General features: G+C 40.3%; 1 protein-coding gene across 1 annotated transcript in view; it reads left to right on the top strand.

Annotated features, from left to right (window-relative positions):
* The window catches only part of galnt1 (UDP-N-acetyl-alpha-D-galactosamine:polypeptide N-acetylgalactosaminyltransferase 1), a 148,647-nt gene that overhangs the window by 85,681 nt on the left and 39,603 nt on the right, over positions 1 to 23,363 (top strand). Inside the window, exon 4 of the mRNA XM_072575568.1 lies at positions 6,873 to 7,039. Coding sequence (XP_072431669.1) covers positions 6,873 to 7,039 — 167 coding nt within the window. The remainder of the gene's footprint in view (positions 1 to 6,872; positions 7,040 to 23,363) is intronic.

Below are 23,363 nucleotides of genomic sequence, written 5' to 3'. Positions count from 1 at the left end.
GCAGAATCAGCCCTTCAAGCCTTTTTGCCATTTAGTATGATCATTCAAATAAGTACCTGTTCTCAGTACCCACAATTTATATAGATTTTAAATTTTTGCCAAGTTTTTTTCTTGTTTCAACCTTTTGTATCTTTCTCCTACTTTTTTATTCATGCCCTTCCCTTGTGTGCTTTCTGTAAATGACGTGAATTTTTTGATGCCCACTATGTAATATGCTTGTAATATGTTTGTAATGTTTATTCCTGGGCCGTGATCAAGAGGAATATGGGTTTTTTGTGTTACCACAAGGGACCAGAAGGTGATGTGACCAAATGGACCTGTATTCACCTTTCCATACCTTTTTTATATTGACTCTACGTCTCTCTTTCCCTTTCACCCCAATTAGCAACATCATTGTTGTTTGCATTGGTCTTGCATGCCATCTACTCCCCCAACTCCTCCTCCACCTCTGTTGGAAGTATGAAAGCCCCACCATTTTCCAACTGTTTCCACTCTGAAAAAGAGTCCTATCAGACTCAATGTTAACATTAATGTTTTTCTCAATAAATGCTGCCAGACTTGTGGAGTTTCTCCTTCGTTCTCTGATTTATTTCAGATTTCCAGTATCCACAGCATTTTGCTTTTATTAAATAATTTTTGAAGAGCTAGCCAATTGAATGACTGCCTCCAGATGCTCTGACCATGTAATGACCAAGGATGGTCTTCACTATTTGGAGGGCCAATAGGAACCTCTTCAATACAACCAACCAAATTAAAAGAGGGTTCCTGAAGGTGGGTGTATTCATGGAGACGTTGCTAAAGCAAACTCTTTCACAGCCTGTAGCTATGGCCCTCTGACCATTGTAGCTCAGATTTAATTAATTGGCGTTTTGATCTCCATTCTGCCACTGGTATATATGCCTCAGCTGATTTCAACTTCAGTTGACAACTGGTTCATTAGCATCCATTGGTTTTTCCCCCATTATCCCCTCAATCCAAACTTGATAATTTGTCTTAACATGGGATCTTGAGAACAGATTGGCTTTCTGGCTGGCGACAGGAAAATAAAGCTCCCCATCACTTTTTTCTTTATTTTCCCCTTCTCTCCAAATACGTTAAAGAATTAAGATCCTAACAGAGGTGGTACATGGTAATTTAGGTATTATTTTTTAAATGAATCAATGACCAGATATCATCTGCAAGTCAGGAGTGTAACTGAATGCTCTCCACTTCCTGGATGAGTGCAATTCCAGCAACACTCAAGAAGCGCAACACCATCCAGGACAAAGCAGCCTGCTGATTGGCGCCTCGTTCATCATCTTGAGTGTTCACTCCCTTTTGTCACTGACACACAGGGTACCATCTTATAGCTGGTACAATTGATACAAGATGCTCTGCAAAACTCCTTTCAATAATGCCTTTCAAACCCCAACCTTTCCCATATATGGCCATATTATCATCTGAAAGTTCCCTTCTGGGTCAAGAACCGTCCTGACTTGGAAATGTATGAACATTTCTTCAGTATTGCTGGGTTAAAATCCTGGAACTCGTTTCTTAAATGCACTCTGTACCCACACCAAAAACTGAGGCAATTCAAGGAGGCAGCTCACCACCACCACTTCCAGAACAATTGGAGACCAGCAAATCATCTAGTCAGTAGCTCCAGCATCTAATGCATTTAAAAAAATGAATATTATAAATCAGTCAAGAAAATGATCAGTAATTTTGCTGAAATTAAAAGAAAATTACTGCAATTGCTGAAAATCTGAAATGAGTTCTGAAGAAATTCTGAAATGTTTAACTTGGTTTTGAGAACATGGGAGCCAGGAAAGGGAATAGACACTACAGCACCTTGAGCCTGCTCTGCAATTTAACATGATCGTGGCTGATCTTATCTCAGTCCCAACTCCTCTTTCCTGCCCACTTCCCTTAACACTTTAACACTTTGCTAATTAAAAACTGTTTTCTCCTCAAATTTATTCAGAATCCTGGTGTCGACCCCACTCTGGGGTAATGAATTCCATAGATTCATAACCCTTTGCAAGAAGTAATACTTCCTCATCTCTCTTTTAAATTTGCCACTCCTTAGCCTCAAACAATGATTTCTTTGTCTAGATTGCCCCACAAGGGGTAACATCTGCTGCACATCTAAATGTAGCTTCCTGTGTCCCTCAATTAGTGCTCCTCTCATTCTTCTAAATTTTGAGTGTAGGCCTAAATTGTTCAATTTCTTTTTTATATCTCTGGAATTAATCTAGTGAACTGCCTCTAATGCAATTATGTCCTTCCTCAAAGGAGCCAAAACTGTACACTGTACTCCAGATATGGTCTCACCAATGCCTTGTAGAGTCATAATTACACTTCCCTACTGTTATACTCTATTGCTTTAGCAAGAAATAGCAAAATTCCATTTGCCGTCCAGCTGTGCCAGCAAACTAGCTTTTTCCAAGTCCTGCACAAGGACATCCGGATCCCTCTGCACTAAAGTATTTTGAAGTTTCTCTCCATTAAAAGAAGTTGCCTTTTTATTCCTCTGATGAAAATGGACAACTTCTCACTTATTCATGCTGAACTCCATCTGGAAAATTTTAGCTTATATGGATCCATTTCTAATTTTTGTTTATTCCTTGCAACTTTCCCACCTATTCTAGTGTCAGATGCAAATTTAACTTTTTAGTACATTCTTATCCCTGCATCATTAATATAGATTATAATTTGTTGGAGCCTAAATGTCAAATACTATGGGAGCCCACTGGTTACTGCTTGCCAACCAGAAAAAAGACCACTTTAGCCCAATTCTCTGCTTTCTGTTCGTTAACCAATCATCTATCCAAGTTAAAATATTAGCCCTAACCCAGTGTGATCTTTTTGTATATTAAACTTTGTGCATCACCTTTCATCAAATGCTTTCTGGAAGTTCAGGTATGTTATATCTGCAGAATTACTAGAATTCACTTTGCTTGTTACATCTGTGAAGAGCACTTTGATGACTTGCCCTCTATAAAACCATGTTGACTCCGATAGATTGTGTTTTGAGTTTCCTCATCAGAGGTGCCGCCCATCTGCTCAGTTTCCTGAGCATTTTATATTTATTTTACTAATTCTCCTGATCGTCTTTAATGAAATGCTTTGAGAATTACCATAAGACATAGGAGTAGAAATTAGGCCACTCAGTCTGTCAAGTCCACTCTCTGCCATTCAGTCATAACTGATAGGTTTCTCAACCCCATTCTTCCGTTTTCTCCCTGTAACACTTGATCCCCATGATACTCAGAACCTACCTATCTCCATCTTGATCATACTCAATGACCTGGCCTCCACAGCCTTACGTGGCAATGAATTCCATAGATTCACCACTCTCTGGCTGAAGACGTTTCTCCTTATCTCCATTCTAAAAGATCTACCCTTTATTTTAAGGCTGCGCCCTCAGGTCCTAGTCTCTCCTACCAATGGAAAGATCTTCACAGCATCTACTCTGTCTAAGAAGCCATTCAATATTCTGTATGTTTCAGTTAAATCCCCCCTTATCCTTCTAAACTCAGAGTATAAACCCAGAATCCTCAAACGTTCCTCACATGTTAAGCCTTTAATTCCTGGGACCATTCTGGTGAACTTCCTCTGAACATGCTCCAGGGCCAGTACATTCCTCCCTGAGATATGTGGCCCAAAACTGCATAATACTCGAAACGTGGTCTGACCAGAGCCTTATAGACCCTCAGATGTACATCACTGCTTTTATATTCAGTTCCTCTCAAAATAAGTACCATCGTTGCATTTGCCTTCTTAACTACTGACTCAACATGCAAGTCTCTCTTGAGAGAATTCTGGGTAGAACTCCCAAGTCCCTTTTTCTCCCCATTTAGAAAATAGTCCCTGCCTCTATTCTTCCTACCAAAGTGCATGACCTCACACTTTCCCATGTTGTACTCCACCTGCCACTTCTTTGTCCACTTTCCTGAACTGTCCAAATCCTTCTGCACCCTTCCCACCTCTTCAATGTCATCTCTTCCTCTCCTATGTTTGTATTGTCTGCAAACTTAGCCAGAATGCCATCAGTTCCTTCATCTAGATCATTACTGTATAAAGTGAAAAGTTGACCCCACACTCAGCCTTGTGGAACACCTCTTGTCATTGGCTGCCATCCTGAGAAGGACCCTTTTATCCCCACTGTCGTCTTTCTGCCAGACAGCTAATCTTCTATCCATGCTAGCACCTTGCCTCTAACTATGGGGCCTTATCTTACTCAACAGCCTCCTGTGTGGCACCTTGTCCAAAACCACCTTGAAGTTCAGGTAGATAACATCCATTGGCACCTACTCATTACCTCCTCAAAAAAAACTCTAGCAAATTTTTCAGGTGTGACCTCTCCTTGATGAAATCATGCTGACTTTATCCTATTTTACCACGCACTTCCAAGTATTCAGAAATCTCATCCTTCACAATGGATTCTCGGATGTTACCCACGACCGAGGTTAGGCTAATTGGTGTGTAATTTTCCATCTTTTGACCTGCTCCCTCTTAAAATGGGTGTCACTTAGCAATTTTCCAGTCTGCTGGGACCCTCTCTGATTCTAGTGATTCCTGAAAGATCACAAACGCCTCCACTATCTCTTCAGCTATCTCCCTTAGAACTTTGGAATGTAGTCCCTCTGGTCCAAGTGATTTATCCACCTTTTAAGACCTTTTTGTTTTTCTAGCACCTTCTCCTTGGTGATAGTCACCATTCTCAGTTCTGCGCCCTTGCTTGAATTTTTAGGATATTACTCATGTCTTCTACCCTGAAGACTGATGCAAAGTAATTATTCCGTTCCTCACCATTACTGTCTATCCAATGTCATTTTCCAGTGATCCAATGTCCACTTTTATACCCATTTGCCCTTTAAAAATCTAAAGAAATTCTTAGTCTTCCCTTATATTACTGGATTGCTTGCCCTCATATTAAATCTTCTCCCTCCTTATTTCTTTTTTGTTGCCCTCTGTTTGTCTTTATAAGCTTCCCAATCCTCTGGTTAACTACTGTCCTTCCCCAAATTCTATACTTTCTCTTTTGCTTTTATGCTATCCCTGACTTCCCTAGTCAGCCATGGCTGCCTCATCCTCATGCTGCTTTTTCTTCGGGATGAATCTGCTGTGCCTCCTGAATTACTCCCAGAAACTCCTGCCATGGCTGTACCACTGTCTTTCCTGCTAGGCTTCTCTCCCAGTCAGTTCTACCCAGCTCCTCCCTCATGCCTCTGAGTTGCCTTTTATTCAGCTGTAACACCATTACCTCTGATTCTGTCTTCTCCATTTTCAAATTGCAGAGTAACTTCCAAAATATTATGATCACTCGTTCCTAAGGGTTCCTTCACCTTCAGATCCCTTACCAAGTCTGCCTCATTGCAAAACACTAAATCCAGTATTGCCTGTTCCCTAGTGGGCTCCACAAGCTGCTGGAAAAAGTAATCTCATTGACATTCCACCAATTCATTTGCAATCCACTACCAACCCAATTTTCCACGCCACCTGCATATTGAAATCTCCCATGATAACTGTAACTTTGCCTTTTCTACGCATCTTTTCTGTGTCCTGGTGTATCTTGTGCCCCAGCTCCTGACTGTGTTTGGAGGCCTGTACATAACTCCAACTATGTTTTTTTAACCTTTTGCAGTTTCTCAATTCTGCACAGAGATTCTACACCATCTGAACCTACTTCATGTTTTACTATTAATTTAATTTTATTTCTTACTAATAAGGTGATTATTACCTTGTGCAAGTATTTACCAAAAAGAAGAAAAATGGATATTGGGATATATTAACAGGATAAAATATGGCTTGTTACATAAACTAATTCAAGTCAGTCTAAAGTAATATACTGTTGAATTTCTTTAAATTGATCTAATTGGCTTTTTATATGCTTATTTGGGGAAATAAATTATGAATGCAAATATATACATACATTTTTGACTGCTTTCTTTCGCTTTTATTTCCTGTTTTATTTCACAGGCTATGTTTACTTTAGAAATTTCATTTGGCTTTTTTTAAACCTACAACCTAGTGTTGAATGAGGCCATCATAAACCTTGTGTAAAATGAATCCTGTGTTCTGAGTTACAAATTGTTGTTGGCTGCCATTTTCCAATATATGTTGCACCTTTACAGCTATATTATAGTTTGCAAAAGTGATGTTATCAAGGGTGGTATCTAATCCGGAATGAAAGATGTGAAATGCAAGACTAAACTGACAGTTGTGAAGTACAGTTTGATTTAACTTGAGTGGGGAGAAAACTTAAATTTAGTGATGTGAATTTGGTAGAGTCCATGATTAATTGTAATTTGTGGAGTGAGCATGTTCTAATTTCTCCTGTCTCATGTACAGTTAATATTATATAATCTTTTACTCAACTCCAAAACCAGTTACTCAGATTTGAAATATTTCAAAGATGTGAAAAAGTGGACCTGTAAGTGGGTTAGGTATTATTTTCATGCTGTGATTGAAGTCTTGTATCTTTTATTTTTGTACGTAATGACAATCTATGTTCTAGCAAATGACAACTTTTTTTGAATAAAAGCCTTGTCATGCATCAGTTATCAATAGTACAATATATTCCTAAAAACACTTCTGAATTGTGATGCAGTTAGGTACTATTTGTCAAGTTGGAATGTTGCTGTACTGGCATATATCTAGTCTGCTTGCCCTCACTTTTGCATTTATTCAACAAATTATGCAATGTAATTCGTAAACAAAATAATTTGAACATATTTTGTTACAGCTGAAACTGGACATGCATGTGTATTTTTGCTTATTGGACATTTCTGTCATTTAACTATTTTAGAGGTTGCCCAGCAAATGTTTATATAAGAGTATTAAAAATATTTTTTTCTCATTACTCTGTATTCTTCTGGTTTCTCTAGATGTAAAACAAAAGTGTATCCTGATGGTCTGCCAAAGACAAGTGTGGTGATAGTTTTTCATAATGAGGCATGGAGCACTCTTTTACGCACTGTGCACAGTGTGATAAACCGGTCGCCACGACATTTATTAGAGGAGATTATCCTGGTGGATGACGCCAGTGAGAGAGGTATGATCAAATTTCCAAACACCTGTAGTTGTCAAAGGTTCCTAAAGAGTCAGTAAAATGTTTGTAAAGGAAGTGAGGAAACAATATATTTTCAGAATAGAGATTCTGTTTAATAGAGATAGCATTTAATTGAATAATTATCAGTTAAAACAAAATGTCTTAAGTGAAGAAAATAAATTTTATTTCACATGAGTTCACCAACGATATTTATCTGGAGGCTATATTTCACCTTTTTACATTTATTTTCCTATTACGAAAGCTCTGTCAACTGTACGTCAATATTGTGTGTATTTATGGATATCTTACATACTTGGATATCCCATTTATTGTTAAAATGTGTAGCAAATAGATGAGCATGGTACTACAAATAAGCAAAATAATATACACCAGCCTCAATTGTAATATTCCACTATACCTTTCATATGGCTTGCTGACTCTACTAATGGTTCATATGGAATGTGGCAAGTTTGAATAGCTTGCACTATGCTCATCACTTTTATGCAGTTTTAGTCCTTGAAATATACTGCTGCATTTGTTGGTTCAGTTTTATAAAGTTTCTGCTAATAGTCTGACCGAATTGGAAATGCCACCTCCTTGTTCTTCTAAATACTAACAAATAAAGGCCTATCTGTTCAATCATTCTTGATGAGTCAATCCTTTCATTCCCAGGAATCAGCCTAGTGAATCACTTCTGGATAAGCTTTGATGCCATTTTAATCTTTTGTTTTAATGTGGGAACCAAACTTCTATGCAATGCTCCAGGTGTGACCCCCAAACACCCTGTGTAGTTATGATAAGACTTTGCTATTTTTAAACTCTAACCCCTTTCCAATTCCATCAGCTGCCATAAGTATTTTGCTGCACCTACATGCTAACCTTGTGTTTCTTGTACAGGCACACCCAAAAACCTGTGTGCTGCACTCTTCAGAATGCTCTCTCAGTTTGCATCATCTTTTGATTCTTGCTACCTAAGTGCATGACCTCATTTTCTTACATTTAAGCTTCATTGCCAAATGTTTGCCAACTTACTGAACCTATTCATATCCCCTTGTACATTCCTTATGTTCTCATCTCAGCATGCCTTCCTACATATTTTTGTATAACATCAAATGTGAATATCTTATATTCTGTCCCCTCCTCCTTCAAATTATTAATATGACGGTAAATAATTCAGACTACTAGACTGACTTTTGTGGCATTCCACTAGTTACATAATTCCAATCTGAAAAAGGTGTGTTACTCCCAACACTATCCTTTATTAATCAATCATCCATGTTAAAACATTACCCACAATACCTTGAGCTCCTTTCTTGTGCAATAACCTCTTATCTGGTTGCATTCTGAAAATCCAGATCCAATGACTGCTGGTTCAGTTTTATCAACTTTGCTTGTTATATTCTCAAAGAACTGTAGCAAATTTGTTAAAGATTATTTCACTTGCAAAACGATGCTGATTTTGTTTGCTTATGTTAATCGTTTCTGAATGCCCTGTTTTTTTCTTCCTTAAGAATAGACTCTAACATTTTCCAATGACAAATGATCTGCTAACTGGCGTACAAATGCCTGTTTTCAGTCTCCCTCCCTCCTTGAAAGAGGCGTAACATTAGCAATGTTCTAATCCACTGGAGCATGTACAGAATCCAGTGAGTTCTGGAATATTTTAATCAATGCTTCCACTACCTCTGCAATCACAACCTCCATCCAAGGGTTTAAAGGAAATCTGGTTCTGGCAACCTGTTTGCTTTAAATCCCATTAATTTATCAAATATTTTGTCCTTGTGCTAGAAACTATACGATCTTTACTGCCATTTATAATTTACATGCCTGTTATCTTTGGAATGTTTATAGGATCTTCCACCATGAAGACTGATGCAAAATATTACTTTAACATACCTGCCCTTTGTCTGTTCTCCATCTTAATTCACCAGTTGCATCCTCCAAGGTTCCACACTTAGTTTAGCTAGTGAAACAAAAACAGAAATTGCTGGTGAAACTCAGCAGGTCTGACAGCATCAGTGGGAAGAAAGCAGAGTTAACATTTCACCATCAGTTCCGCTGAAGGGTTGTTGCTGCCTACAGTTTGTCTGTTTCAGTTCTCCAGCATCCTCAGTTCTTTGTTTTACCTCAGCTTTTTTTTATATTTACCTGCTGATTATTTTATTTCTTACCAATTTCCTAGTCATAATCAATTTTCCCCCTCTTTATTAACCTAGTAGTCATCTATTGCTGGTTCCTTTTTAAAAATAAAAAAAATCACAATCCTCTGGTCTGCCACGAGTTTTTGACATGTTGTGTACCTTAGTTTTAATTGAATGCTCTCCTGCGCAATGCCTTTGTTAATCAGGAATGGTTCATCCTTCTCATTGAGTCCTTCTTTTTGACTGGAATACATTTTGCTGAACATTGAAATATCTAGTTAAATGCCTACTACTACACAATACTGCCTTTCTCATAGTTCTATTTTCCCAACTATTTTATACTTTTTTCTACAGTGAGACAACTCTTCAGGGGGCGATGGATGATTCCCACTTGTGACTTCTCTTGTCATTCCTTTATCCCATCATAGATTCCCGTCACAGGTACAATAGATTCAACATCATCTATTGCACCTGTATCATTATTCACCTCTGTAAGAATATTCCTTTATTAATGAAGCTACCCTACCTCGTTTTGACCTGATTCCATTAGAAGCTATGTGGACCACAACTGGATCTTCTTCCTTCCTCTCCACTGAAAAGAAATGTCCTGAACCTTACTGCTAGGTAGGCAACACAACCGTTAGGACCTTGTCTTAACAGAGAACAGTATCTGTTCTGTGATAACAGTATCCCTGTTACTGCTACATTTTTATTTTCATCCCCCAACTTGAATGATGCTCTGAATCATGGTGTTGTGGTCAGTTCGTTCATCCTCCTTGCTGTTTGTGCCCTTGGCCATGTTGTGAACAAGAGCCTCTTATTTGTGGATAAAGGCACTGGCTGAGGCTCCTCCAGGCTAAATTCTGGATCCCCATATTTGCCTCCCTCTCAATCATGCTCTCCTATTGCTGACCATGGACCAAATTTAATGTAGTTGATTTAATTGTTGAGACTGTGTCCTGAAACACACACTTGCATATCCATTCCACTCTCTGGTGTTGTAACAGCGTCCAGAGCTCAGACTCCAATTCATCAACTCTGAGTCAAAGTGTCCTGAGAAGCCAATACTTGATGTAACTATGGTCATCATGGATTGTGTTGTCATTCACCGTTTCCATATACTACAGCTGCAACATACTGCCTGCCTAGCTACATCTATTCGATGCTATTGATTAATTTGGACATTAAATATTTTCAAGGTGAATTTCTTAACTATATTCATTTGCAAAAGTGTCACAGATTTTTAAATCAATTGGCTGATCAGAAGACACAATTGCCCACCAATAACCAACCTGTTCTCCTGATGTCACACTTTTGGGTTCGTGGACAAAGAAACAAAAATAAGGGGGCACTCCACCCAGCACTAGTTTTTAACTCGCACTATTGTAGCCCTTCTAGCACAGCTCCCCTCTTCACTTTATGAATTTACTGACCCATTCTCTGCTATTGTTTGAGAGGCTGACTGCTCTCTCCAGTACTTTTTGAAACTGATGTCTCTGCTATGTCTCTTGCTGGTTCAGATGCATGCGCTGCTTCTCCTCCTCTCTCTGTCATTTCTGTGATGCTGATTTGCTGCACATTCCTCCAGTCCCTCTTTCCTGACAGACTTTCTTTAACATAATACCACAGACGTCATTGGATATTTCAGCAGTGAAATGTCCTGTACAGGATCATCTTAATGTGATGCAATGTCCCAAAGTGTTTCACAGGAACATTACTAAAGAAAAAACAAACACAGCCATACAAGGGAGACATTGGATCAAGTTGGTCAAAAGTACATTTAATCCTGAAAAGGGAAAAGCGGTGAAGAATAGGATGGGTATTCCAGAGCTTGGGACTGAGGAAACTGAAGGTGCAATTGTGGAGTTATGAAGATCAGATGAACAAAAGACTAGACTTATAGAGATGCACGTATCTTGGAAGATTGTGGGAAGTGTGCTTTCAGCATTCACCCTGTCAAGCCTCCTCTCAAAATTGTAAATGTTTCAGTAAGACTGCATGCTTCAGAAATTGATTGTTAACTTTGCATTTACATTTTTGGTGTAGGATCAAGACATTGTTAGGGACATGTAGACAAAAATAGTTATGGTATCTGAAAGGTCACTGCTTGAACTCTGTGGATTTTTGTTTATGGCTACAAAATGTTGAAACTGTATGCCAGTTTGTTACTGACATGAAAATAGGAAATCTATCTGACCTAGCAACTTGTATTCCTTCAGTCATTATTTTTCTGACCTCCCTTCAATGTTCAAAAAAACAAATTATCTCAAAGGGTAAACCACATAGTCAAAACGAAAAGTAAGATTAACAGAACAACTTAGTGTGAAAAATTGCATGTGGTGCTATTTAAGACATCGGGCAGTGAGAAGCAGTTTAATGGTCAATGAAGCATTTTTAAAGCATTTCCTCTTGTAGGAAAGCTGGCTGTCAGTTTGTGGACGATGCTTATAAAATGTTTCATTCCTGTTAGCTATAGGATAAATGTTAATAAGACTAAGTCTCCACCAATGTTCCCTCGAAGATTTGCGATCACGCAACTGCCGAGAGGTTCTATGCATGCCAGTCAGCACTGCAGTAAACTGACCTCTGAGTTCTGTGTATTAGAACAAAGTGTCAAAAAGGAGGTTGTTCCCACCCCTCTTCTCAGCTGAAATTGGAAGAAAATAATTGGCAAATAATGGTATATAACTGATGTCATGCTCTGTAAATTAGATGTTATCATCACATTCACAAGGTTTGTGATAATGACTTGGGATGTTTTGTCACAATATTGGACTGAAAGCTGATTGGACATCTTTGAAAAAGTTATGAAATTGATGGAATAGGTCTTAAGCTGAACTGTTCCCTACAGGACATGTGGGGAAATTGATGTGAAGCTGCATTGAGAGGTGGGTTCAGAGCTTCAACAGGAAAGAATTGAATGTCTGGATTTCTTTGCTTGAGTGTGGAAGTTAGATCACGAGATGTATTAAAGAGCATATAATAGATTTTTGAAATATTGTGGAGTTGAGGCCTTGGATAGATCAATCATGGTCTTATAGAATTGTGGGGCAGACTTGAGGGGCTGAATCTCCTACCTCTGTTTTAGGTCCTTATGCTACAATAGTGAATCTGCTGAAATTTTGACTTGGGCAACTAGAGAAACTGAAGAGAGAATTGCACAGTTGTCTTAAACTATAGTAATAAAAAGATCCATTAGTTTGAACATTGCTAAAAGACAAGAAGTTGAAATTTTTCATCTTGTAATCATCAGAACTAAGATGCAAGGAATATAGAGTTGTACAAAGGGGCACCATTTTGTACTGCATGGGAAGAGGATGCTGATTGGTTTGGCCATCATTGGCACAGAGATGCAGCAAGAACAGTTACTTGTTAATCTTAATTCTCTGACCAGGCAGGTAGATTCTGATGGGTGCGAATGTTGCCATGTTTGCAGCAACAATTAGCTGTCTTCATAATCCCTTTGTTTGATAAAGGTGCAATGTATTTTTGTCTAAATAAAACAGGGACTGTGTTTAAAGTTATGTACTTTGGCTTGTAATCCTCTCAAATTGAAGATATTTTGGTGTAATATGTAATATGATTTTAACTTTTCCTGAAAAAATGGCAGAGATTACTAATGCACATAACAATTGCAAACTCAAAGCTATAGTCTTCCTTGTTTTTAGTAGTTCTGTTCACTTAACTTGAGAGGATTTTATTCCCTCGCCTTTTGTTTTCACAACTCAACATATCACTAAGTCTGTCCCTATTTTAAGATTTGGATCTTTGTTAATTTTTCAAATCTTATCAAATATCAAAGATGAGAGAGTCACTTACAAGAGCCAACTGCATGAAAGGTAATTTTTTTTCCCCCATTTATTTCTTGCTACTTGTTTTTTTTCTTTTATGCTATGCTTCATGTTTGGCATCATGGTCAGAGAAACATAGCAAATATTTTCTGTAATTGTGATTGAAAAATAGTGATTGTACGTTGTTACTCTGCTACTAAATCTGAGGTTAGTTTAAAGCTAAATTCATTTTCCCATGCACCTGCACACTGCCCTCCACTACCGCAAATGATGGCAGGGTGGCAAGGTGGTGGAGAGCTAATCTGCCAGAGAGGTGAAGCTCCATCTTAACACCAAGCCTCCCTGGTCTGCTTGCCCTCCTGCCCCAAATTGCAGTGAAGTCAGTGATGTGAGTAGATGCTTACTGCATCCTCACCTGGCCAGCTGACATCATGGTCCACTTCGGTACATGTATGGGCAGTTATTTTGGACTAATCACTCTGTTTTAATGAAATATGGATAATGAACCCCCCAGATTGTCTCAACGCCTTCTATGCTTGCTCTGACCAGAATTTCAGCAGAGAGGTAACACCTATTCCAACAAGTCCTGATGAACTTATCCCAATAGTCACTGCATCAGAAGTCAGATCAGTTTTCCTTTGTGTGAATCCAAGAAAAGTGATGGGACCGGACAGAGTACCAGGCCGTGCACTCAGAGCATGCACAGATCAACTGGCAGAGATCTTCTCTGACATCTTCAACCTCTCCCTGCAACAGGCCACATTCCCTGCCTGTTTCAAGAGGGCCAACATCATCCTTGTGCCTAAGAAGGCTCTTGCAGCATGTCTCAATGACTCTCTGCAACCGGATCCTCAGTTTCCTAACCCACAGGCCACACTCGGTGAAGATTGGGGACAATATTTTATCCTCACTAACACTCAACACTGGTGCGTACTCAGCCCCCTACTGTACTCACTGTATACCCATGACTGTGTCACCAAATATCAGACTAATGTCATTTACAAGTTCGCTGATGAGACCACATAATCGGTCAAATCTCAGACTGCGATGAAACAGACTACAGACGGGAGGTGGAAGACCTGGAAAAATGGTGCACTGAGAACAGCCTAGCTCTCAATGCCAGCAAAATCAAGGATCTCGTTATTGACTTTTGGTGGGATGTTACTCATGCTCCCCTACACATTAACACAGAGATGGAACAGGTGGGGAGTGTTAAACTCCTAGGAGTGGTCATCTACAACAAGCTTTCTTCATGTTTATGCTCTGGTTACATAGGCCCAACAATGTCTTTCTTCCTCAGACAGCTGAGAAAGTTTGGCATGACAACAAATACCCTTGCCAACTTTTGTAGGTGCACCATCGAGAGCATTCTGTCTGGATGTATCACTATGGCAATTGTGCCATTCAAGGTTGGAGACGGTTACAGAGAGTGGTGAACTCTGCCCGGACAATCACAAAGGCCAACCTCCCATCTATAGAATCCATCTACTGGGCCCACTGTCAAGGAAAGGCTGCCAGCATTCTCAAAGATCCATCCCACCCTGGCAGTGCTACCATTTGGGGAGGAGGTACAAAAGCCTGAACACACGCACCAGCAGGTTGCGAAACAGTTTCTACCCTACTGTTATTAAAATACTGAATGGACGCTCAAACTCTTAATATGTGCCTGTACCTGTGTTTTTGTTTTTGCTGCTGTTAACCTATTATTTACTTTTCTATGCTACTTAACTCTGATCTGCCTGTATTGCTCGCGAGATAAAGATTTTCACTGTGCCTTGCTACACGTGTCAATAAATTCAATTCAAATTCAAATCTTACCCTTGAACTACTACTTTCTTGGAATGTATACTGAAATATCCCCCTAAATGCAAGCCAATGAAACGTTATTACCAACTCCTAAAAATAATTTGCCAGTTTATTTTACCTAGCTCTGCTTTCAGGCCTTCAAAATTAACTTGACTTTAAATTAATAGTTTTGGCAACAGCAGTTTTAAAAGGGAGAAGAACAGACAAAGGAAGTACATGGTGAGGTCAGTGCAGGAGAGAGAGAGAGAAAGAAACTGACACAGCAGTGAACCTGCACAGTTACTGCCTTTGCTGTTTGAATTCATGTATCGCTGGACATCTGCGTGCGTCTGGGAAAATTAACAAACAGTGAAATTCACAACTGATCTTGGAGGAACTGTTCGGTGAAGTTCATAGCACAGACGCAGATAAGTGTATTGTTTTTAAGTGGGAACTACAGAAAGTCTGCAGTAGTGAGTAGAGTGGGTTATTTCTTGATTATATGTCTTTTGAGATATGTCTCTTGATTAAGCTTAAAAAAAAAAGCCATAACTATTAATTTAACCTGGGGTAGTGTTTTGTAGAGGAATAAGACGGTGTTATTTTCTGGGTCTGTAGATTGTGAAGGAGCAAAAATGGCCTTTAGTAGAGTGATATGTGCTTCTTGTCAGATGTGGGAGTTGAAAGAGAGTTTAAGGGTTACTGCGGATTATATCTGCCATAAATGCTGTTGGTTGCGAATCTTATCAGATCAAATGGATCGATTGGAGAGACAGATAGAAGCAATGAGGAATTTGCAACAGCAACAGTATGTGATGGATGGCAGTTATAGGAAGGGGGAAAAGTCTCAGATACAGTCACATAGATGGGTTGACTCCAGGAAAGGTAAGAGAGGTAGGCAGCTAGTGCAGGAGCCTTCTGTGGCTATACCCATTTCAAACAGTTATGCTGTTTTGGAAAATGTAGGGGATGATGGATTATCAGGGGAACGGAGCATAAACAGCCAAGTTTCTGGTATTGAGACTGGCTCAAATGCAACGAGGGGTACGTCGGGTTCCAAGAGATCAATTCTGTTAGGGGGCTCTCTAGTACGAGGTACAGACAGACATTTCTGTGGCCAACAGCGAGAAATCAGAATGGTGTGTTGCTTCCCTGGTGCCAGGATCAAAGATGTCTTAGAGAGGGTGCAGAATGTTCTCAAGGGCAATAGGGGCCAGCAAGAGGTCATTGTCCATATTGGAACCAACAACTTGGAAGGGAAAAGGTTGAGATTCTGAAGGGAGATTACAGCGTTTTAGGCAGGAACTTAAAAAAGAGGTCCTCGAGGGTAGTAATATCTGGATTACTCCTGGTGCTGTGAGCTAGTGAGGGCAGGAATAGGATAATAGAGCAGATGAATGCATGGCTGAGGAGCTGGTGTATGGGAGAAGAAATCCCATTTTTTGGACCATTGGAATCTCTTTTGGGTTAAAAGTGACCTGTATAAGAAGGACGGTTTGCATCTGAATTGGAAGGGGACTAATATACTGGCAGGGAAATTTGCTAGAGCTGCTCGGGAGGATTTAAACTAGTAAGATGGGGGGGTGGGACCCAGGGAGATAGTGAGGAAAGAGATCAATCTGAGACTGGTACAATTGAGAGCAGAAGTGAGTCAAACAGTCAGGGCAGGCAGGGACAGGGTACAACTAATAAATTAAACTGCATTTATTTCAATGCAAGGGGCCTAACAGGGAAGGCAGATGAACTCAGGGCATGGTTAGGAACATGGGACTGTGATATCATAGCAATTACAGAAACATGGCTCAGGGGTGGGCAGGACTGGCAGCTTAATGTTCCAGGATACAAATGCTTCAGGAAGGATAGAAAGGGAGGAAAGAGAGGAGGGGAGTGGCATTTTTGATAAGGGATAGCATTACAGCTGTGCTGAGGGAGGATATTCCTAGAAATACATCCAGACAAGTTATTTGGGTGGAACTGAGAAATAAGAAAGGGATGATCACCTTATTGGGATTGTATTATAGTCAAAGGGAGATCTCAAGGAATAAAGGGAGAACTAGCTATTTGGGTACAGAACTAACTCAAAGATGGGAGACAGAGGGTGGTGGTGGAGGGTTGTTTTTGAGACTGGAGGCCTGTGACCAGTGGAGTGCCACAAGGATCGGCGCTGGGACCTCTACTTTTTGTCATTTACATAAATGATTTGGATGTGAGCATAAGAGATACAGTTGGTAAGTTATGCAGATGACACCAAAATTGGAGGTGTAATGGACAGATTACAACAGGATCTTGATCAGATGGGCCAGTGGGCCGAGAAGTGGCAGATGGAGTTTAATTCAAATAAAGGTGAGGTGCTGCATTTTGGGAAAGCAAATCTTAGCAGGACTTATACACTTAATGGTAAGTAGGTAGTATTGCTAAACAAAGAGACCTTGGAGTGCAGGTTCATGGCTCCTTGAAAGTGGAGTTGCAGGTAGGTAGGATAGTGAAGAAGGCATTTGGTATGCTCTCTTTTTTTATTGGTCAGATTATTGAGTACAGGAGTTGGGACGTCATGTTGCGGCTGTACAGGACATTAGTTAGGCCACTGTTGGAATATTGCATGCAATTCTGGTCTCCTTCCTGTCGGAAAGATGTTGTGAAACTTGAAAGGGTTGGACGAGTTGGACCGAAGGGTCTGTTTCCATGCTGTGCATCTCAATTACTCTATGACTGATTTTTCTGTCCCTCATATATTCAATGTAAAATAAATTACATTCTCCGAGTTTCTTCATTTCCAATTAGTCTGTCCTAATGATACCTCCTTTCAGAAGGGTTCCTCAAGTGTACTGTTATTTTTTTTCCTCAACAGAGGATTACTCCACACTGTGGTTATCAGGGCCTTCACCCATGTTTGATCCATTTCCTGCACACTTGCCCTCAATCCTTGCCTGCGCATCTCTCTTTCCCCACCCGCTTCCCCCCCCCCCCCCCCCCCACTCAGAGCAACATTGGAGTTTCTGTTGTTGTAACATTTCAGTCCTAGCCCTACTGCTGTTCTCCAGCAAAGCCAAATGCAAGTTGGAACAATAGCATTTTGTTTTCCACTTTAGAGCCATTTAGGCTCAACATCGAGTACAGCAACTTCAGAGCATGTGCAGTATCCTTCATTTGATTACATCCTCTACCTTCAATGATTAGTTTGCATTGGTTTATCAGTGTAGTTAATCTTTGATCTACCATTTACCCCCATCACCAACACCCATTTGTTTCTGCTACAGTTACTACTCCCTTTGCTCTGAGCAGTCTCGCTATCTGTTTCACTTTTTCTCCTCCTCCTTTATCAACAGCATAAAAACCATCATTTTCAGCTGTCTTCAGTCCCAAAAAGACATATTAGATTATAAATATTAATTTTGTCTCTCCCAGCTGCCAGACCTGAGTTACTCCAGCACATTTTGCTTTTGTTTCAGATCTTCAGCTTCTCAGTACTTTGCTTTTAGTGCTACACTCACCCCAAGGACAGCAGCACCTATCCAAATCAAATGAAACATAGCAAGAGAAATATATTTTATTAATTTCACCCAGCACTATTTCACTGGACATAATTGACCCGATCCAAAGTCATATTGTGAAATTGATAGTCACAGGAATAGAACTGACATAACATGATTCAAAGGTGCTGAAGCTCGTGTCAAATTTCTTAACTATGAAAAGATAGTGGAGGCTTTAGTAGTGATCTTTCAGGTATTACTAGAGTCAGGGAAATCCCAGAGGACTGGACAATCATTATTGTAATCCTCTATTTAAGAAGGGAGCAAGGCAAAAGTCAAGAAATTATAGGCTGACTAGCCTCACCTCAGTCGTTGAGTCCATTGTGAAGGATGAGATTTATAAGTATTTGGAAGTGCGTTGTAAAATAGGACAAAGTCAGCATGGTTTCATCAAGGGGAGGTCATGCCTGACAAATCTGTTAGAATTCTTTTTGAGGAAATAATGAGCAGGTTAGATCAAGGAGAGCCAATGGATGTTATCAACTACATAGGAAGCTGCTGTGAATAAGATTAGATTCCCTACAGTATGGAAACAGGCCATTTGGCCCATCAAGTCCACACTGACCCTCCAAAGAGTAACCCACCCAGACCCATTCCCCTACCCTATATTTACCCCTGACTAATGCATTTAATGCTATGGGCAATTTTGCATGACCAATTCACCTGATCTGCACATCTTTAGGTTATGGAAGGAAACCAGAGCACCCGGAGGAAACTCACGCAGACACTGAGAGAATGTCCAAACTCCACACAGACAGTTGCCCAAGGCGGGAATCGAACCCGGGTCCCTGGCGCTGTGATGCAGCAGTGCAAACCACTGAGCCACTGTGCTGCTCATGGTGTTAAAGGCAAGGTGCTAGCATGGATAGAAGATGGGCTGTCTGGCAGAAAGCAGAGAATGGGGATAAAAATGACCTCCTTAGGATGGAAGGCAGTGACTAGTGTTCCACAAGAATCAGTGTTGGGACCACAACTTTTCGCTTTACATATTAATGATCAAGATGAAGAAACCGAGGGCCTTCTGGCTGAGTTAACAGATGATATAAAGTTAGGTGGCAGAGCAGTTAGTATTGAGCAGGTGGGGAGACTGCAGAAAGATTTAGACAGGTTGGGAGAGTGGGCAAAGTGGCAGATGAAATACAACGTGGGAAATTGAGACATGGGCTATTTTCTAAATGGGGAGCAAATTCAGAAATCTGAATGCAGAAGGACTTGTGAGTCCTTGTTTCTCTCGATAAATGCAGGGTGAGTCAGTAGTAAGGAAGGCAAATACAATGTTGTCGTTCGTCTCAAGAGGACTAGAATATAAAAGCAGGGATGTACTTCTGAGGCTTTATAAGGCTTTGGTCAAACCATATTTAGAGTATTGTGAGCAATTTTAGGCCCCATACCTAAGGAAGGGTGTATTGGCCCTGGGGTGGGTTCAGAGGACGTTCACGAGAATGATCCCATGAGTTTAGGAGGAAGAGTGGGGATCTAATTGAACCTTACAGATTACTGAATGACCTGGACAGAGTGACTATTGTAAAGATGTTTCCATTGGCAGGAGACAAGGACCTGACAGCACCGTCTTAGAGTAAAGGCAAGAACAGAGATAAGGAGAAACACTCTTTAGCCAGAGAGTGGTGGATCTGTGGAATTCATTGCCACAGAAGGCTGTGGAAACCAGCCCATTGTGTATATTTAAGACTGAGATGATAGGTTCTTGATTGCTGAAAGGATCAAAGGCTACAGGGGGAAAGTTGGAAATTGGGGTTGAAAAAGCTTTTTAGCCATGATTGATTGGCAGAGCAGACTCAGTGGGCTGAGTAGCCTAATTTCTGCTCCTATGTCTTATGGTCTTTACACTGGGGTACAGACCTGTGACCAACAGTGACCTGATCATTTGTAAGCCACCTATGGACTTATGATAGCTGTGTTTTCAATAACTTCACCTCTGAAGACAATTTGACTTAGGATGTTGATGTAAAGAACCTCTGCACTGTTTTTGCATAGTTAGGATGATTACTGCAGTTGTACAGAGCCATGATGAGACCATATCTTATGTATTGTGTACAGTATTTTTGTTTTTGTCCCTTTACCTACAGAAAGACATCACTGTCTTGGAAAGAGTGCAACGGGATTTCACCAAATGATGGGCAGCATGGTGGTTCAATGGTCCAAAGATGTGCAGGTTAGGCGAGTTGGTCAAGCTAAATTGCTCAGTGTTCAGGGATATGTAGGTTAGGTGCAATAATCAGGGGAAATGTAGAGTAATAGGGTAGGGTAATGGGTCTGGGTGGGTAATGGCTGTTTGGAGGGTTGGTATGGACTTTGTTGGGCCGAAGGGCCTGTTTCCATTCTGTAGGAATTCTAATTCCTGGGTTGGAAGAGAGTTGCCCTTTTGACGATTGATTAAAACATTTGGGCCCTTATTCTATGGAATTTTGAAGAATGAGTGATAATCTCATCCAAGTATGTAAAATTCTTAGACTTAGGGTAGATGCAGGGCTGATATTTCCCTTAACATGGGAGTCTAAAACCAGGAGATGCAGTCTCTGAGCAAGGTTTAGGTTATTTAGGACCATGACATTCTCTGCTTATGAAGGCTTTTAATTATGTTCAGGACTAAGGTTGTTGGATTTCTGGATTTTTAAAAAATTATGAAAAATAGAGATAATGCAAGAAAATGGTGTTAAATAGAAAATCATTTCAATGATCCCATTGAATGGTGGCATGGACTCAAATACCTGAATGACTTACTCCTGCTCCCATTCCTTATGTTCTTCTGCATCTAGCAGCCATGACGTTCTTACTTGATGTTACTGGATTTGTCCCTAATTATCAGTGACTTGGATTTGACTTCAGTATTACTGGCCTCCTGGGGTCTGTTTTCATCAAATGTTTTCTTGATGTGAAGGGGTAGAGACCTTTTTTAACCAATTTAATTCAATCTTCATGACTAGACTAAGGATATAATGACAACTGGCAGAAGCAATATTGAGCCTCCGTTTGGTTTTTGTGGTCAAAACATGTTCTTAGTTTATATTGGAATTCTGAAGTGATCATGAAAACTGAAGACTGTTATGAAGTGTGGCATGGTCTAGGAAGTAAATATCATTATTTGGGTTTAGGGGGAGATTCTAGTGAAAGATCCTGAATATCTGAGCAGAATTTGTTTAATGATACCAGCTACTGTTTAAATGACTCCTTTTCTATTAAAGGTTGAGGACAAGCCACTAAGGAAAAGGCACGACCTAATGTCATAACCATAGAGGTCTACAGCACAGAAAAAGGCTCTTTGGCCCATTATTCCTGCACAGTCAAAAACAACCACTGGACCATTCTAATCCTGTTTTCCAGCACTTGGCCCATTGCTTTGTATGCCTTGGCATGGACTGAATGGGAAAGAGTTGTGACACTCTAATATGGGAATACCAATGCAAACGTGAAATATGAGCAGCTAAACCAATGTATGTGCAAAGGATAAGCTGTATGGTGATTTTTCTTTCAGAAAATGTTAGTCATGGCTACACTACCTTCACTGAGGCTAGACAATTTTTCAAGTCTCCATCTAAATAGCAATGTGCAGGTCCCCCCCAACATCACCTCAAGTAACAGTGTGTCTCTTTATTAATGATTGAGAAACATATTTTACACATGACCAGCAGCCATATTTTACTGGTGCATGTGCAGTTATATTCACCTCTGTGACATTATCAAAACACATTCTTCATTAAGTTCTCGAATACTAAATCATCCAAATCTTTGCGCATGCATCATTTCTGTTATGCAAATAACATTATCATTTGTCCATCTTCTTCCCTTCCCTTGAATAGTGACATTATTCTATGTGTGTATACAAAACTGTAATGTTATGTAATATTTGAATCTTTGCTCTCAGTGATGCATCAAATACGCTGAAAAAAGGCATCTTCCAACTAGGAATATTGCTCAGATACTTCGGTTTAAAGCAATTTACAACTTTGAGTATTTATTTTGCTTATTTAACAATCAGAACTTTTATTGCTCGTGGGAAATAACTCTGAGCTGGTGTGTTAAGATTTGAAAATAAATGAGTATTATGCTGTCATTGTATTATTAGTTCATGCTGCTCTTCTGCCCAAATACACATTCATATAACAATCAGTGGAATTGTTTAGCTTTTAAATCTGTAATTGCAGTAGTTTAAGCATATGGTCGTCACTCTTTTGGGGAGAGTTGGGCTGCTGGCGAAGGTTTTGATGAAACCTTTCAAATAAAGCAATTTAATTGCCATGTACGCACATAGAGTCATAGAGATGTACAGCATGGAAACTGACCCTTCGGTCCAACCCGTCCATGCCAACCAGGTATCCCAACCCAATCTAGGTCCACCTGCCAGCATCCAGGCCATAATCCTCCAAACCTTTCCTATTCATATATACATCCAAATGCCTCTTAAATGTTGCAGTTGTACCAGCCTCCTCCACATCCTCTGGCAGCTCATTCCATACACATACTACCCTCTGCGTGAAAATGTTGCTCCTTAGGTCTCTTTTATATCTTTCCCCTCTCACCCTAAACCTATGCCCTTTAGTTCTGGACTCCCCCAGATGGAATGATGGGAAGGCATCACTCAAATTTAAAAAGTTAAAAATCACACAACACCAGGTTATAGCCCAACGGGTTTATATCCACCACAAATTCACCTGCACGTCCACACACATCATCTATTGCATCCGCTGCACCCGATGTGGCCTTCTCTATATTGGAGAGACAGGCCGCCTACTTGCGGAACGTTTCAGAGAACACCTCTGGGACACCCGGACCAACCCAACCACCCTGTAGCTCAACACTTCAACTCCCCCTCCCACTCCACCAAGGACATGCAGTTCCTTGGACTCCTCCATCGCCAGACCATAGCAACACGACGGTTGGAGCCTCATCTTCTGCCTAGGCGCCTCATCTTCCGCCTAGGAACCCTCCAACCACAAGGGATGAACTCAGATTTCTCCAGTTTCCTCATTTCCCCTCCCCCCACCTTGTCTCAGTCAAATCCCTCTAAATCAGCACCGCCTTCCTAACCTGCAATCATCTTCCTGACCTCTCCGCCCCCACC

Source organism: Chiloscyllium punctatum, chromosome 8 (assembly GCF_047496795.1).
Source record: "Chiloscyllium punctatum isolate Juve2018m chromosome 8, sChiPun1.3, whole genome shotgun sequence".
Classification (NCBI taxonomy): domain Eukaryota; kingdom Metazoa; phylum Chordata; class Chondrichthyes; order Orectolobiformes; family Hemiscylliidae; genus Chiloscyllium; species Chiloscyllium punctatum.
The sequence above is the reverse complement of the archived record's forward strand: the minus strand, read 5'-3'. Positions and strand labels throughout refer to the sequence as shown.